Source organism: Crassostrea angulata, chromosome 2 (genome assembly GCF_025612915.1).
Source record: "Crassostrea angulata isolate pt1a10 chromosome 2, ASM2561291v2, whole genome shotgun sequence".
Taxonomy (NCBI): domain Eukaryota; kingdom Metazoa; phylum Mollusca; class Bivalvia; order Ostreida; family Ostreidae; genus Magallana; species Magallana angulata.
In genome coordinates this window covers 51,190,082-51,209,335 of record NC_069112.1, presented here as the reverse complement: position 1 = coordinate 51,209,335, position 19,254 = coordinate 51,190,082, and the positions used below count along the sequence as shown (strand labels likewise).

At 32.7% G+C, this 19,254-nt stretch overlaps 1 protein-coding gene and 1 long non-coding RNA gene across 2 annotated transcripts; one reads left to right on the top strand and one right to left on the bottom strand.

The window, feature by feature from the left end:
• Positions 1-1,193: 1,193 nt before the first annotated feature.
• Positions 1,194-1,772, bottom strand: LOC128174453 (uncharacterized). Its single transcript, XM_052840009.1, has one exon. The coding sequence runs from the start codon at positions 1,770-1,772 to the stop codon at positions 1,194-1,196; it is 579 nt and encodes a 192-aa protein (XP_052695969.1).
• Positions 1,773-2,975: 1,203 nt separating this feature from the next.
• LOC128173205 (uncharacterized) lies at positions 2,976-17,719 on the top strand. The gene is made up of 3 exons (XR_008242449.1): positions 2,976-3,103; positions 15,773-16,032; positions 16,925-17,719. It is a non-coding gene; the product is annotated as an uncharacterized LOC128173205 (long non-coding RNA).
• The last annotated feature ends 1,535 nt before the right edge of the window (positions 17,720-19,254 follow it).

Genomic DNA, 19,254 nt, shown 5'->3' with positions numbered 1-19,254 from the left:
CCAACTTACCAATATTTGTAAACTATTAGATACTATATTTGAGAGAGTTAGCTCTCTTGGTTAAATTATATCTGTTATCCCTTCATCATGCCTGTACCATTGATTTTCATGTATTATATATATTGTAGTTTGTACATACTGTACATATGTTTTTTCTCTACACTGTAAATTCAGTTATGAGAATAAAGTTCATTGTCATTGTCAATAGATATTACAGCTGATCTATCGATATTGTTACAAAAGTCGCCCGCTTTACCTGGACACCATAATTTTACACTTGGGTGATTTTCACCTATACAACTGTGGGTTGGTTCCTTATTACAATATGAAAAAGAAAACGATATAGGATTGTGTACATCTGATTAAAAATTGCAAAAATCAGTGACATCAAAGTTCTGTAAAATTCTAAATACATTCGTAGTAGCTAGAACATAGTCCACAGTACTACTGTTTTTACAAGTTGTCCCGCCTATATTTTTATCACTGCCAAATCGGCTATTAACAATGTAGACTTCATTATTTTTACAAAATTCAATTAACTTATATCCATAATTATTCACAATGGTATCTTGAACAATTCTCTTAAGCGGTATATTATAGCTTTCAAAGACCAATGCCCGTTCAACAATATCGGGTTGAAAAATATCTGTACATCCATTTAGATGCGCTAGAAAATCATCAGAAATAAAGAAATCATTCAAATGACCAACTCTGGCATTAAAGTCGCCCATAAGACAAAAACATTTAGATTCATTTGTAATATTAATTAACTCTTGTTCTATTTCTATAAAACAGTCGGGTGATGCATATCTACTACCTTCAGGCGGTATGTAAACAACGCCGCATAATAAGTCGTCAGTGGAGTTTAGTAACATTTTGTCTAATTTAAACCAAAACACATATTTACAGTCTGTGTTAATTATTTTTATATACTTAACAATGTTATCCCTGACCGCCAAGATGATTCCACCAGAGCGGGTATTTGTAAGTTTACGTCTGTTTTTCATGAATGTTACATATCCTGGTATTTGAATATTATCACAGTCGTCGGTTTTGGTTTCAGTGAAACCTACCACATCATAATTCGTAATAAAGTCTGTGAATTCTTGATAATTTAACTTATTTTTTACACCACATACGTTTAAGGAAAGAAACTTAAGATCACTCGTCGCAGTCCGTTCTCCCGCGGGTCCCTATTTACCAGAAGGAGTTGATCCTTGGCGTTGTCTTTTGTTTGGCTGTCGGTCACTTCGGGGTGTCTGTTGACTCGCATGGCTTGGTCCAGTCTGTCGCGTAGATGCAGTTTGACGGGCGGATTCCATAGGTGGAGTGTAAATCTCTCCCTCAATGTACAGGACATCGCGGACCAGCTTTGCGCGTTTTTTCTCTTTCTTGGCCTGACGCATGACAGGGTAGAGCTTTTTTCTCCTCTCTTCAATTTCCGGGGGATATTGTTCATTCACCCAGACATTTGATCCTTTCAGCTTCTGTGCCGCATGTGTTCGGATGAACTCCCTATCCTTGTAATATGTAAATTTGGCCACAATATTTCGTGGGTGTTCATTAAATTCGTTCCATCTGCCCATTCTGTGAACACGTTCAAAAGAGATTTCGTACTCGAGCTTGTATTTTTTCTGGAGGAAATCCTGTAGCAGGGCCTCGGTGTCTTCCCCTCTTTGTTCCGTGATTCCTGAGAACACGAGGTTATCCCTCATGGACCGCGCCTTGAGATCCGTCACTGAGTTTTGTAGCTTTTCATTAGCGTCTTCCATTCTTTTCATTTTATCAGCCATAATATTTTCGGAAAGTTGTTGTTCTTGTCTGTACTGTTCTAAGCTTTTCCTGTTGTTGTTTATTACGATTCTATTTGCTTCTATTTGTAAATATAGACATACTCTATACCTGTGCCCCTTAGAGGGCCCCGTAATTGTCTAATTGCCTAATTGGCAAGTAGCCGTTCGGGGAACACACCAAACAAAATGTTCCACTATTTCTAAATTTTCACCGTTACATGGCCATGTGTCGTTAGTGCGGTTATTTCCACCCATTCTAAAAATAACAACTTTAGTTTTAGATACATTTACATATAGGTTCCATTCATTTGTACATAACTGTTAAGTATTCAAAACTCTCTGAAGCTCATCCTTTGATTCAGAAATCAACACCATGTCATCCGCATACATAAGAAGATAAAGACTTAATATTTGCAGGTCAGTAGGGGCAGTAGCTTTTTTTAAGTCTTTTTCAAAATCATTAACATACAATGCAAACAACATGGGAGACAACACTTCTCCTTGTAAAAGACCAACATGATTTTCAAAGAAATAAGACATATGACCAGAAGATTTAACACATGTACGTTCTAATTCTGGAATACACTGAACGAATTACTGCAAGTAATTTCCCTGTATACCGTAATATTTGAATTTTTCTGTACAATTTCTACCTGTTGATAGTCAACGGCCTTCTTATAATCAACAAAACAACAATAAACCCCTTTTTTAGTTTAAGGTCAGACGACACGTTCCTCGAGCATCTTTTATGTATCTCCTCGTAATAAAGAGTTCCAATAAAAAATATCAATTTTATTATTATTTTTAAAATGATTAAAATTTACTAGTAGATGGTTATATGTCTAGATGGCCGAGTGGTTAGAACCGTGGTCGCTCACTGTCAGATGCATATAGGTTCTAGAGGTCGTGAGTTTAAAGCCCTGCCCCAGCCAGGATAGAGTTCCAATATAGAAAATTTCGCTGTGCTGTATTTTTATTTATTTTTATATCAAGCCATTCAAGTGTATTTTCAAGAAGATCATATAGGAAATTGCATACTCAAGTATTTTGCAGAAATGCCTGATAAGGTTCCCTAAGTTTTTGCAAGAAAGTGTGTCATAGTACATGTAAACCATTAACAAATTCCTGAAAAAAGTTATATATAAAATTGAGGAACGTGTCGTCTGACCTTAAAGCGCTTGTGAAACCAGACGATGAAGTGCAAAAATTGCTTCTCTAGTACCTAACATATATGTTGAAAACCGAACAGTGCATCTGTGGCAATACTAATAGAAGAAGCCCATATTGTAAGTGTACGATTCAATATTAAGGTAAACAATTTATAAAAACATCTAACAAATTTTGTTATATGTCATATTGGCATTTACCTAGTAGTTACTTGTACATTACTTGTAATACATTTTATTTGCATTTACCTAATTGTTTGTACGTCACCTGTAATAAATTATGTTGGCATTTACCTAATTACTTGTACACAACGTGTAATATTTCATACAACGAACAATGAAATTTTGGAAAACGTTGATTCTTTTAATTATATAGGATTATGTTTGAATTGTAACGGCAAATTTACTGCAACTCAAAAGAAACTATTATACCAGGGTCAGAAAAGCTCTGTTGGATAAAAAACCGAAATCTTCAAGATTTTGAATTTACATAAAACCCTGAGTCAAATTTCGATATATATATTGGAAGTGTAATTTCTTATGGAAGTGAAATCTTGGGTTTTCATAAATCACCTGAAATTGAGCGTTTACATCTGTCAAATTGTAAGAATGTTCTTGGTGTTAGACGTAATGTATGTAATTATATGATTTATAGTGAAGGTCGACGTCTGCTTATTTTACAATTATGAAATACTGGTGTAAATTACTAGAAACAGACAGTTGTATTTTAAAATCGTCTTACAATTACTTAATAGTACTGAGTATTGTGCAGCCTTATTTAGTGTAAATTGGGCAAGAAACGTAAAAAAATGAATTGTTTCATGTGGGTCTAGAAGAAGTCTGGATTGGACAGCAGTCACTTAATCCTGGCCAGTTGTTACATATATATGAAACTAGAATTTTTTATATTTACATGCAAGAAAGCAATGCCTTTGTGGAAAATCCTTCAAAGTGTCTTTTATACAGATATCTTGCCCCCCCCCCCCAAAAAAAAACCAATTACTCGAAAATCCTACCATACCTAACAAAACCAATCCGTAGTAATCTTTGGATGCGTATTTCTCGCATAAGACTGTCTTCACATTGTTTAAATATTGAAACAGGAAGATAGCAAGGTACATTTGCAAGAGCAGGCAGGCTCGATTATATGATGCTTGTGATGCTCAAAAAAATTGAAGACGATGTCCAAAATATTATAATATACGAGAAAACATTTTAAGCGAGTATACTATTAAAAGTCTCTGAGTACATTTAAATCACTTCAGTTGTTGTGTTCGGATCATGTATCTACCTTGGTTAGTCTTGCTAAATATATAAAATGTGCTTTATTAATCCGTAATAATTAGAACCATTTTAACAAGGCCTTGGACTTTCCGTAGGACGTAGCTATCATTTCTTGCGTCAAAACATGTTAAAAATGACGCTGGATTCAAGCGAAATATACACCGATTGGGTAGTCTTAGCTCAAAAGCCAGACAAATCGTGTTGATTTCAATGAGCTTCCACTGAGTGGGCAGCAAAGAAATAGACAGGCCTACGTCACATTGCTGTTTGATACAACTACCCGAAGTCCAAGCTCCTGTTATAATGGTTCTAATTGCCGAATTGCATGAAAATCATTCAATTTATCTAAGAAACATATTCTCTTGTATGTTAAAATATGTTATACATTTATACTTTGCCTCTAGTTATGTGTAAATATTGTTGACTCAAAACTGTTTTTTTCAAATCCGTATATGATATGCAACTTTACATAATTTTAATATGTAATGTTGGAACTGTGGGAACTGTGGAACACTTGATCAGGGGTTTCACCCCCCATTTTGACTCCGAGAGTCAGATGTTTATATTATTTTGTAATATGTGAATTATTGTAAACTGATGGGCTGTATTGTCCTTGGTTGCATTTCTAGATAAATAAAAATTTATTGGCGTTTAGTTAATTACTTGTACACGCTCAATACCTTTTAGCAATGCTTGATTATCGCCATTTTTTAAATGAAGAGTATTCATTGCTATACTAGACTCAGTATAAACTGACTCATGATCCAGATACAAGGTCCAACCATTTCAACAGTTTTTGTTTTTTGTTTTTTTTTTGTGGGGGGGGGGGGGTCAGGGGAGGCTGAACTTTTCTCCATCAAAACCACGTGTGTAGTTTTATCATAATACGTTTCTCAAAATGTTTATTCTTATGCCTCCCCAATTTAAATAACAAAATGTTTGGAGAAAATATTTCTTTTTGTATTAGCCTGTTTTATGTCTTCTAATGCGACGTAAATGGTCAGCTGTACTATAACACGCAGAGAGAGAGAGAGAGAGAGAGAGAGAGAGAGAGAGAGAGAGAGAGAGAGAGAGAGAGAGAGAGAGAGAGTTATTTCCCATTAAGTAAAAGTAAAATTATGTTATATCTGAATTCTTTTAACAGCCATATACCAAATGTCTGGAAAATGAAACATGATATTAATTAATCGACATTAAGACATACAGACAGACCAGACAGACATACCGTACTTCTGTGTTTTATAGTGGTGATTATGGCGCTTTCCCAAGTAGAGCTGTTACGATGGAGCCCCAGACAACAAAGGTGCGGTAGGTGCAGAAAGCCTCAGAGCAAAAAGTGACATCAGTCGCGCGTATATCAATAACAATAGTTAGCGAACTGAAAAAAATTATATGAACTTAAATGTGAAATATCATTAGGCTCTTAAGCACAATATTTTGTGGTCTTTTTAAAGTTCTGAAAGATAATTACACATAGACCTCACCCCCCCCCCCCCCACATAGTCCTCTTCGCCCCAAAAAACAGGCCCGGGGGTAACTTAACCAACATGGGCGGAAGAAGCGCCCATGGTTTTTAGATGGATCAAGAAAAGTTTCTCCCGAGGCAAAAAATATTAATTGCCCAGATATAGAAGTATCCTTCCTGTTTACGGATAATAGTACTAGGACCTTCTGTCTCAATATATAGTAGTATATATCATGGTATGTCTTTTTTACACTAAATCTCTTCCTACAATATTGAGAAATAATCAGAATAAATTAATCAATACATGTATAAATCATTTTTATTTCAAAATTGTTTACTGTTTATGGAAATACAAAAAAAAATGTATATATTCGTAGAAAGACATTCAAAAATAAGATATTTAATTTAGTTCATTGCTCGTCAGCACTGCTGGCGATCGTTGATGATAATCAAAACTATCATATTCCTAATTACAATTTAGGAATAAAGTTTTTTGCATTGATTATATTTGCACGTTTTTTGAATACATGTACTAGCAAGAGCACACTATGCCCAATGCGCTAAAATCAAGAAATAAGTGTCTGAGTATGCATGAACATAAACAGTTTTATCTTCCAAATTACTTACAGAGGGTTTAGTTTATCTTGTATGTAATAGTTATGTTGCCAACGTGCACTTGATTGAAAAATAAAAACTTCCGGTGGATTTAAAAAATAGAGTGCGAGTTTCCGGTCTTTATATTTCAGAAAAGCATTTCTCGACCGAGGAGGTTATCCGACAAGAACTTTATGCCTATTCTACTCCCAGCCAAAAATTTCTGCTAGTCTTTGCGCTATTTTCATTAAAAAATATATCTTTTAATTAAATTGACCTCCCTAACTCATTTGAATTTTTACATAAAATAAAGTGTTATCATATTTAATTACTCTTAAAATAATTAAGGATATCTGTATGCTACATCAATGTTCTTTATGTAAGGTATGCTACGTCAGTGTTCTATATATAAGGTGTGTTACATCAATGTTCTATATATAAGGTATGCTGCATGAATGTTCTATATATAAGGAATGCTACATCAATGTTCTATATATAAGGTATGCTACATCAATGTTCTGTATATAAGGTATGCTACATCAATGTTCTATATATAAGGTATGCTACATCAATGTTCTATATATAAGGTATGCTACATCAATGTTCTGTATATAAGGTATGCTACGTCAGTGTTCTATTTATAAGGTATGCTACATCAATGTTCTATATATACCCTATGCTGCATCAATGTTCTATATATAAGGTATGCTACATCATTGCTCTATATATAAGGTATGCTACATCAATTTTCTATATATAAGGTGTGCTACATCAATGTTCTATATATAAGGTATGCTACATTATTGTTCTCTATATAAGGTATGCTATATCAATGTTTTCTATATAAGGTATGCTACGTCAGTGTTCTATATATAAGGTGTGCTACACCAATGTTCTATATATAAGGTATGTCACATCAATGTTCTATTTATAAGGCTTGCTACATCAGTGTTCTATATATAAGGTATGCTATATTAATGTTCTAGATATAAGGTATGCTACATCAGTGTTCTATATATAAGGTATGCTACATCAATGTTCTATATATAAGGTATGCTACATCAGTGTTCTTTATATCAGGTGTGCTACATCATTGTTCTCTATATAAGGTATGCTGCATCAGTGATCTATATATAAGGTATGCTACATCAATGTTCTTTATATCAGGTGTGCTACATCATTGTTCTATATATAAGGTATGCTGCATCAGTGATCTATATATAAGGTATGGTACATCAATGTTCTTTATATCAGGTGTGCTACTTCATTGTTCTATATATAAGGTATGCTACATCAATGTTCTATATATAAGGTGTGCTACATCAATGTTTTATATATAAGGTATGCTACATCAATGTTCTTTTTATAAGGTATGCTACATCAATGTTCTATATATAAGTATGCTACATCAATGTTCTATTTATAAGGTATGCTACATCAATGTTCTATATATAAGCTATTCTACATCAATGTTCTTTATATGGGCCAAGGGAGTTTAAAGAGACAGTATGGCGCATAAAAAAACCGACTTGAAAAAAATTATCCGATCGGGTTCGGTATTTCTGTACTACTCATTAATGTATAAACTTTCAGAAAATTACAAAGTTCTCCGTGAAATAAATCTAATTATTTCATTAAACTAATAATTACGTTTAACCTATGAAATATTTACATCGCAACGTGTTAAGTGGTTCAGCCTTCTATTATACTATTACACATGCATATGTACTGCAAACAAAACACATGCAGGGCTCGCGAAGATTCTCCTGGACATGTTTGTTGATAAAAATATGGTTTTCCTACTTCTCTTAGGTAATAATTGTTCAAAGTTTTTAAAATAATCACAATCATTATTTTGTAAGCATGTATTTTTCGTGTTTATCATAAAAGTTGCTACAACCTAAATGAGGCCCGGGCCTTGAGGGGTTATTTTACATATTTATGTCTGTTCATGTTAAAATGAACCGAAATTGGTAAACCATTTAAAAATTATCGAGTAAGTGACGATGAGTTCCGTCTAGAGAGTCCCTTTAACCTCGTATACCATGATGACCGTAGCCGGACGAAGATCTTGTAGCTTTCAGCACGTGTCAATTACTGTCAATCAAAGTCCACGTGGTAAAAATAAACGATATAAGATTATTCCGGTTTGTACGACCCTTAAATTTCCGGAAGCTCATAATTACGTTAACTAAGTATGTGAAAGGGATTTTTATGAATTTCAATTATTACAATCAACGTTGTTTCTTATTTCCTAACGATACAATAGGTAAATCTGAAGTTATTCACACATATGTTTTCAGCTGTTCTGTTTCTTTAAGGAGGTTGGATGGTCAATAAATTAACCATCAGATCCAATTTTTTCAATTCAGTTTATTCGCTAAAACCATGAAATGGTACATGAGGTCAATCATTATATACAGTTCAAAAGTCAGAGGTACATTTTATAAATGAATAGATAAGTGGTAGATAAATAGTAAATAAGCATAAATATACAATATATACAATGAAGATAGGAAAAAGTGTAATAATGGAGGACAGACTATTATATCAGACTGTATATTTGATAATAAATAACTTTTCAGGTTTGTGTCATATTGTAAATTTTGAATTTACTGGGTGGGTGTAAATACAAAATTTACAACATGACAGTTGTCATGTTGTAAATTTTGTATTTACACCCACCCAGTAAATTCAAAATTTACAACATGACATTTGTAACATTAGAACAAGACATAAGTTCCCAAAACTTAATAGTATTTGGCGCTGACCAGTATTTATCATCAAGATATTTATGTCTAAATGTCAATAGCTCTTTACATTCAAGAATATAATGGTATTCGTCAGCCATTTGACCTGAATTACACAGTTTACACACTCTTTGGTTTAAAGGAGAATTGTACCATCTCCCAGTCTCCACTGGAGACGGTGATTTGAGGTTCTAAAGCTTATGTGGCAATATATTAATCTAATTTTTATAGCTGAAATTTTACTAAAAAATCTTGTAAATTTGCCCTTTTGACGAGTCATTAATTTCACTAGACCATTTTTGAAATATTGGTCTTGTAACCTTTGTTTTACAATTGTAGAAATCCATTTTACATTTACTATATATTTTGTTCAAACAAAAATGGCGATAGGTTTACGCCCTATAAAATCAGATGTGGTACCATCCATACTAATAAGAGATTTAAAACCCTGGTACATGTTTCTGATATGAACAAAACATTTTCCAGTAATACCATTTTTGACATTTTGTACCATAACCCACTTCTCCAAATAGTGACAAATGCTTGCTTAAAATCAATGAAGGCACAAAATAATTTCTTTTTCTGTTTCATAAGAGTTTCTGATAAAAACTGCAGAGTTAACACATGATCTAGGGTAGAATAGCCTTTTCGGAAACCAAATTGGCTTTCACTTGTTATATTAATCTCATTTGCATATGCATCCAGCCGTTTGCTTAATATAGATGTAGAAAGTTTACCGAGACAACTTAATAAAGTTATAGGACGATAATTTTCAGGTTTCGTAGGGTCCCCTTTGTTTTTATAAATAGGCTTTACAATTCCAATTAACCACTCGTCTGGAACAATACCACTATCAAAAATAACATTAAATAGTTTTTTGCACACTGGCAAAAATACAGTAATAGTAGAACAAATATGTTCGTTCAACACTCTGTCAAAACCTGCTGCTTTATTGTGTTTAACCGCAGGCAATATTTCACCGTCATCTATTTCACAGTTAAGAAAGTCATCAACATTTTCATGAGCGACATTTAAAAAGTAGTCATCATTTTCTACAGCAAGCGACTCATTTTCATTTTCAGTAATACCCTTTATAAAATTAAAATAATCATTAATATCAACAGCACACTTTTTGTCTTTACATGTTGAATTTAAAATTTTCCAGTACTCTTTGGTATTTGTAGTACGCACGTTCTTTATTTTGTCGGTGATGCTTTTCCTGTAAGTTTTTTATACACTCGTCCATAACCCGCTTATAGTTTTTGCTTTGAGACTTAAGATGACGTAAATTTTCCTCAGACTTGCAGTTATTATGATTTTTCTTTGCCAAATGAAAATTTTTCCTTGCTGTTCTACATTCTTTGTTGAACCATGGTTTATTGTTGAAATTTTTTTCTCAAAATTTGTTGCATCCCATATTGTAATTACCAAATGTATCGCTTACTGCTTTGTGAAAAACATTACAAATTTTTGTAGTTATAGTAATTAACACTTGTTTTGCATACATTATTTACACCACAAAAACTTTAAAATATAATATTTTTGACCATGAAAGTCTTCTTAAGAGAAGAAGATATCCAAATATTCAAGTTTTGAAATTTTAACATTTTCTTATTTCCTTATACTCTTTGTGTAAAGGAGGTAATTATAGCCTAACATCTGGCCCTCTTAACATCCAACAATAGATTATCGTCTGCATGTCATTCCGATCAGTTGTCTGTTATCAATGCACATGTTAAATATTTTCAACAAATACACGGAACATTTTTCTGAAGGACTTAATCGGTCTCTCTAATATAAAGGAAACTATCAGCGAGTATTCTGAGCTGTTGGTAGAATAAAGTTCTTGTTACTCGTACCTTGTTTAAAAAATACAAAGTCATGAGGACATTAGGAATTTGTGAAAAATCGAAAAGGCTGAGTAAGAAATAAAGTTGAAGTGAAATGTTTATTTAAAAAAACGAAAGTTGAATTTATGATTATGAAATTTTACCAAATTAAGATTTTATATAAATAATGGTAAGGAATTGTAGTGATTCATTGTAGTAGTTCATAAAATGTATATGTATGGAAAAATTTTCTTTTGAAAATTTAAGAATAATTATATATGTGATTCACAAATACCTTCAAAAAGAAGAAAGTTTAAGTTTACATACAAAATTATAATTGAGATTTTTTGTTAGAGAATTGACAACAGATATACAGTGTACGAATAGGGAAAAGCGAGCTTTTTCTACAAATGGGTGTTTTTTTTCTATAGGGAAATTAGGTATCAGGGTATCTGGGGGGAATAAAACCCACGCCTGTTTTTCCTCGGGAAAAGATACTGATCCAGGGATGGAGGAGGGAGGATGGGGTCTATGCTATTACACCTGCAATCTTTTTCAGTTTGAAACATTCCGGATAGAAAGCATAACAAGAGGCCCAATGGGCCACGTCGCTTATCTGAGCAACACTGGCTTTGTATGGGCGTTCAAAGGATATTGTGTCATATGGCGCCTTGGTAGATTAACCAAAAATAAATATCAGAATTTTACACTTATTTTTGCATATACTTATTATAATCATTGACGTATGGGAAACCATTTTTACCGAAAATAAGATCATATGCAGTATAAATGACTAAATTTTTAGTTGGTGTTCACGGTTAACTTCCAGTTCCCTTTATTTTAGCCCCCCTCCCCCCCCCCTTCCCCCCTCACTTTATAAAACGATTAAAATACATGAGAGCATACAGGTACATTTTCTCCCTCCACTACTTACTAGTTGTTGTATTTTATTTTAAAAAATCCTATATATGGAAAAAGAAAAGTGTACATCAATGCACCAGAATGAATGCACTGAATTCCTTAAATTAAAAACATTGAAAGATTTAATTGGCCTTCCCCATTATATACGATTGTCGTTTACCAGGCATGAATTCATTTCGTATGACGTTTCATATCTTTACTCACTTGACTGAGGAATAAACTTCACTGAAAAATGTTGTCACATATGTTAAAGAGCTATAATTCAAATCAATGTATTGGCAGGCATGTTGCTCTATTGTACAAAGGCCCACCCATTATTTTCATCTTTATTAAAAAATCAACAAATGTCTACAAACAAAGATGACTTACCGTTGCAAATTTAAGAACAACGATAATGCTTTTATCCTCATAATAATAATGTTTCAGGACTATGGAAACTGTTTAAAAGACGTCCTTTTTATTTACTTATGTTCGAAAAACTATCAAAAATTTGTGTAGATTTTATGCAATTCATCGTTTCAGAAGGGGCACCAGAAAGTAGTTACAGCATATCATCCTTTTAGCAAGACATTTCAATTGATCAACCAAAATTTCAGCGCCAATCGTAGAATTATAAGCAAGATACATAGCTTGGTTTGAAACATGTTTTTGTTCACATGAGTTTATTACATTCAACTTAAGATTTTTAAAACTTGGTATTTTCTATTCAGCATAGCTGCATTTAAAATATAAAAGAACTAAAGCATGACCTCAGCTTTGTGTACAAACATACAGTAGCTATGTTTGCAAAGCTAGGTAACTCGAAGCTTGACTCTCGGGCTAGTAAATAGAAATTTGTGAACAATTAAATCAAGAGATAAATGCACTAAAAAAAACAAAAAACACAATTTATTTTTCATCATATATATACTTATACATTTCTAGCAGCGAGAATAATCTCCGTTTACATTGAAATTGCTGAGCATCTTAATAAAACATGTTGCATTTATCAACCATTACGTAGAGATCGTACCAAGTTACATGTACCAACATAATGAATAGTATTTTATGATATGTTGTTAGTGCATCAGATTTTGCGCAGGTAGATGTAAACAATCAGCTGTCTGATTAACCGGTCTACACGTAAAAATTTTAAATTCTAAAATAAAGACGATGGTTCCTCTCAAGTTAAAATAAAAAGAAACTAAACATGCTAAATTACGAAAATCAAAACAAGCTAAAAACCACCGTCATAAATGAAAATGTCTACGCATTGAAATATTTAACCTCAATTTACTTCATATATAAACGGCACAAATATATTTTGGATGTTTCAAATATTCCCTTCGCATGTAAACTGTTGCACAACAAGCAAATTTATCTCCATTCAATATGACTGGTCCTCAAAACTGGTTTTCGATATTTGAAATATCAAGCCCGAAGTTAAACTGATTGACCCCCATTCTCTCTGTCTTATTATTATTTTCGTAAATTACTCAACTTTGAAGCAGATTAGCCCTTAATTTTTGCAATTTATATTTTCCTTCCAATTAGGATGATTTATGCTAAATTACGTTGAATTTGACTCAGTAGTTCTTGAGGAGAAGATTTTTAATCATGCACCCCCTTTATCCACAATTTCGATGTTCTCTCCGCTTTAATAAAGATCGGTCTTTCATTACTGCAATTTATATTTGCTTTCCCATAAAGATGCTTTGTGCCAAAGTTGGTTGAAATTGGCCAAGTGGTTTTAGAGAAGAAGTTCAAAATGTAAAAAGTTTACAGACAGACAGACGGATGGACGGACAAACGGACGACGGACAAAATGTGATCAGAATAGCTCACTTGAGCTTTCAGCTCAGGTGAGCTAAAAAAAATTATCACTGCAAGTTTTCAATCAAATTGTCTTTAAAATTTCTTTCTGTAAATAAGAGAAGGAATATATCTCTAAACATTTGGTATTTTTCCATGGTTATACTCTAGCTTTAACCCATTTGAAATTATCTTGTATCCTGCTGTTGTTGGCTTTGCCTCTGCTCTCTAAATAGCCGTCAGCGGAATACAAATAGGCAACTCCCAAAACTATGAACCCAAAAACGTTTAAAACTCCTAGATATCAATAAAAATTGTAAAATTGTACTAACTGCCTACATACACATACTAAACACGATTACTTATATCAACATTTTCATCAAGAACACAGGTTCTCTCCGGATGTTTCGAAACTGAAAAAAGAAACAAATTGAGGAATAAAGGCATCTATACAAGACTTCTCTAATCATCTTTGACATAATGGTAGTATGTGTGTAATAAGATGTTTTTGTGTGTTCGTTATGCGAGCAGTACAGTTGTCTAACTTAAAGGCACAACTAGAGGGTATTCATGTATCCTTGCATTTTACCGGGCTGTAGCATTGAGAAGTTTAAAATATATTTGTTATGTCTTTTAATTTTGTCTTTTTTTATATACTAGAACTGTTGTGTTGTATTATCACTCCTAAAATACTGATAGATGTGTATTATCACTCCTATAATACTAATACTGATAGATGTGTATATTAACACTCCTATAATACTGATACTGATAGATGTGTATTATCACTCCTAGAATACTGATAGATGTGTATTATCACTCCTATAATACTAATACTGATAGATGTGTATTATCACTCCTATAATACTGATACTGATAGATGTGTATTATCACTCCTATAATACTGATAGATGTGTATTATCACTCCTATAATACTAATACTGATAGATGTGTATTATCACTCCTATAATACTGATAGATGTGTATTATCACTCCTATAATACTAATACTGATAGATGTGTATTATCACTCCTAGAATACTGATAGATGTGTATTATCACTCCTATAATACTAATACTGATAGATGTGTATTATCACTCCTATAATACTGATACTGATAGATGTGTATTATCACTCCTATAATACTGATAGATGTGTATTATCACTCCTATAATACTGATAGATGTGTATTATCACTCCTAAAATACTGATAGATGTGTATTATCACTCCTATAATACTGATACTGATAGATGTGTATTATCACTCCTATAATACTTATACTGATAGATGTGTATTATCACTCCTAAAATACTTATAGATGTGTATTATCACTCCTATAATACTGATACTGATAGATGTGTATTAACACTCCTATAATACTGATACTGATAGATGTGTATTATCACTCCTAGAATACTGATAGATGTGTATTATCACTCCTATAATACTAATACTGATAGATGTGTATTATCACTCCTATAATACTGATAGATGTGTATTATCACTCCTATAATACTAATACTGATAGATGTGTATTATCACTCCTATAATACTGATAGATGTGTATTATCACTCCTATAATACTGATACTGATAGATGTGTATTATCACTCCTATAATACTAATACTGATAGATGTGTATTATCACTCCTATAATACTGATAGATGTGTATTATCACTCCTATAATACTAATACTGATAGATGTGTATTATCACTCCTATAATACTGATACTGATAGATGTGTATTATCACTCCTATAATACTGATAGATGTGTATTATCACTCCTATAATACTAATACTGATAGATGTGTATTATCACTCCTATAATACTGATAGATGTGTATTATCACTCCTATAATACTGATACTGATAGATGTGTATTATCACTCCTATAATACTAATACTGATAGATGTGTATTATCACTCCTATAATACTGATACTGATAGATGTGTATTATCACTCCTATAATACTGATACTGATAGATGTGTATTAACACTCCTATAATACTAATACTGATAGATGTGTATTATCACTCCTATAATACTGATAGATGTGTATTATCACTCCTATAATACTGATAGATGTGTATGTTTCGAAAAGCCAAAACGAACTGTATCTCGAAACATCTTTTCTTTCTTTCTTTATTGAATCACCAGACTGGGGTTTCCATTGTAGGGAATTTAGTGCTAGTTTACTAAGTGTTACTTTCCATCCTGTTGAGAATACACAGATGATGTACCAGATAAACACAGGTCAGTCCTCGCTGTGCACACCTACTATTTTAAGAACATTTCTGGGAACGCAAGATCCATTGATAAATAAAATTTCCAAAGCCCAACATTACACATTACAGCAGTATATAAGGAGACACCAACTACAAAACCAACCAAAACTATACTCTTTATGAAGCTTGTGCAAGATTGGACATCATGAATGTAAGTAATCCACGATACACAATCAAAGTTTGTATCACCAGATCCTTTATACTTCTGACTGGAACATAATATAATTATAGTGTTATAGCTCAATGAAAAACGATCTCCTATTTGCTCTTGAATTGTCAAATTATTTGACGTTCAAGTCTACTCAATCTGAATAGATATTCTTCATCCACATCCCGACATGACCACGTTCGGGGAGGGGGGGGTGTCAACAAATATTTCTATCCCATGATATACTGAAAAGCTTTGTTCATCAAATTTTGTCTAAAGTTTAAACAATGTCAATATTTGTTATTGATTAAGAGAATACCAAAAATGCAATATTATAATGTCTCAGAAAAGGAATGCTGAACTGCGTATGTGTTTAAATGATTTGAACAAAAATACTTATTATAATGGGTTAATATGAACAACCAGTACACAAAATCCTGACTCTTGTGATAATTTTTTCAGTTGATATAATCTATTCAGCCTTACGAGGAATATTAAATGATCAGTATTATATAAATAGTACCTGTTTGGGAGGGTAACGGTTGAAATTGACACCCCAAGGAAACCATTGTCAACCGACGCGAAGCGGAGGTTGACAATGGTTTTCAAGGGGTGTCAATTTCAACTGTTATCCTCTCAAACAGGCACTATTTATTTTATTATACTGAATGTCTTAATTTTATAGATTTTTTTTTACTGCTTTTACATAAAATGACGTGAATTCCACGGCGAACCGTACGCGCATAATTTACGCGCATGTAACAATTCGTTGTGTTTCTACTAACGCTGAGGGTAATAGAACGGATTATCAACTGCGTCTAAACCAATCAGATTTCAGTATTTAACATGAAAGTATAACAAAATGAAACAATATCTGATGTTATTTTTTTTTCAGACACACTTCCTTGCTGTATATCTTTTATTTTGTTTTGCTGGAGGTGTTTACGTGGACAGCAATCCTGTTGTTTCAGCAAATCAGCGATTTCAAACTGTCACCTTCCCCATGTCAAACACCTTTAACGTTCTTATCGAGGAAGCAAACCGTTGTCCTCAACTGACCGGAAGTTGTTTGTGTCCATGGAAATGGATACCGGATGTTGATTCTAACAGGATACCGAACGTAATTTACAAAGCAGAGAAACTCTTAGGAGCCGAATGCGAGACCGATCCTGAAAAAGAATGTAGAAGTGAAAGCAAACGATTCAATGTAATGCGGTTAAGTCCGAATTTAAGTAGAGACTACAATTTAGTTCCCGGTGACGTAGAGCTTCCGGTGGGTTTTTTCTGCTCAGATAAACTTCAGAGACCAGTTATAAATGGAGAACACGCATATAGTATGATACGGGATTAGATGTTTACAAACCTCAATACGGGATTAGATGTTTACAAACCTCAATACGGGATTAGATGTTTACAAACCTCTATACGGGATTAGATGTTTACAAACCTCTATACGGGATTAGATGTTTACAAACCTCTATACGGGATTAGATGTTTACAAACCTCTATACACGTTTATCTATGGTTGTTCTAAATTTAAAAAGCGTTGAATTTCCAGTGTTGTAATAAATTATTTTGTTTTATAGAATCGAATAAATTAATACGATTTTTACGTACAATGAATTTTACGGGTTTTGTGTAAAAATTATATGTTTCATAATTTATACAATTTGTCAAAATATTTTGAATAAAAATGATTATCATACTCACATAATGGACCTACCCTAATAGTTTCACATTTGAAAACTAGTGTTATCCACTGTAAGCTATCGGGCGGTGAACTATAGTTACCGCCCAAATATACATTGCACATCTATAAACGACAGAGAATGCCATTTACTTTATTTCACACATCACTTAAGTTCTTAAACAAAAAGCACAAAACAACATTTACGACTCCAAAACATTATCTCATAAATACATGTGTAGTTAGTTCACGATCCAATTCGAAAATCAAAGTACTGAAGTACTGACAGGAGTTGATTTTATCGATTACCATTTATTTTAAAATCAATTTATCTTGCATGGCAATTTAGTTTCTAGTTTGTATTTGAATTACGCACTTTTTTATAATATGAATTTTTATACTTTTTCGACAAGAATTTTGAAAAACCTCATATGAATCATAATATTTAAAGATAGATTTTAACTACTAGTTTGTATTAATTATCGAAACAATTCTAAAAACTGTATGGATCCAAGCACTATTGATATCGAACTCTAGTTTCGTTAAACTAGACGCTCGGCTGTCTCCGTTAATATCCGACAAGCAAGAGAGACCCCTCTCTGCTTGTTGCAGATTTACGGAGACAGCCGAGCGTCTGGTTGAACGAGACTTTATTAACTCTGGCGTAGGAATACACGAGACTACAAAAATATCGAAATTGTTCGTAGTATATAAAATTTGACTATTTTCAAAGTGTTTATAGATAAGTTTCCTTGAAAAACAATTAATGCTTCAGCATACATTACATCGAATTTTTTATCTATTATTTTCAAGAACTTAGTCTTGTCAGCGGTGATGATTTGTGCTTAGGTCCAAACACTGTTTCACTTTCCGTTTGCCAGAGTAACTGGTGATTAAAATCAGCTTCAAAAAAGTATATTGTTAGCAGATGTTAGGTAAAATATACGGTTTAAAAATTATAATTTATAAACATTTATGGCTCGTGTTCACAAAATGTGTTGGAAGCAGTTTTGCATTTGAAATTAACAGTTAACACAAAATCTAGTGTTTGTGTGGGAGACAAACAATTTTGCGAAAAAATTTCACACTTACGATTTAATCGTTTTGTGCGAAAATGATTGCTCTATCTTATGAATACGTTCCAAAATAGTTTCAATTAAAAATCAAAGCATATTAGATTACATTTAACAGCTTTTATACAATCATGTATCCATACTCTATATAATTGCTGTAAACATTTTTTTGGCATTCACGTATGCAAATTATAGATTATGGCCATAAACTATGTTTGATTGATGTAAATAATAGCATATCATTATAACAACTATAGTAAACGATCGTTATATCTATCGTTCACCTATGTTAGATTTGATATATATGGCATTTCAATATTATTTTCGTCTGAATTTCGTCTGAATTAACGAATGAGAAACATAGTTTATCTCATAATTATAGTTTCACGAATTGTTTTTTTACTGTTAATGGTCGTTTATTAAAGTGTACAGATGTATTAATATTTTAATCTATAGTTACCAGAA

What these genes read in the sequence shown, in the direction of transcription:
- LOC128174453 (XM_052840009.1), bottom strand. Translation starts at nt 1,772, where the DNA reads ATGGAAGACGCTAATGAAAAGCTACAAAACTCAGTGACGGATCTCAAG.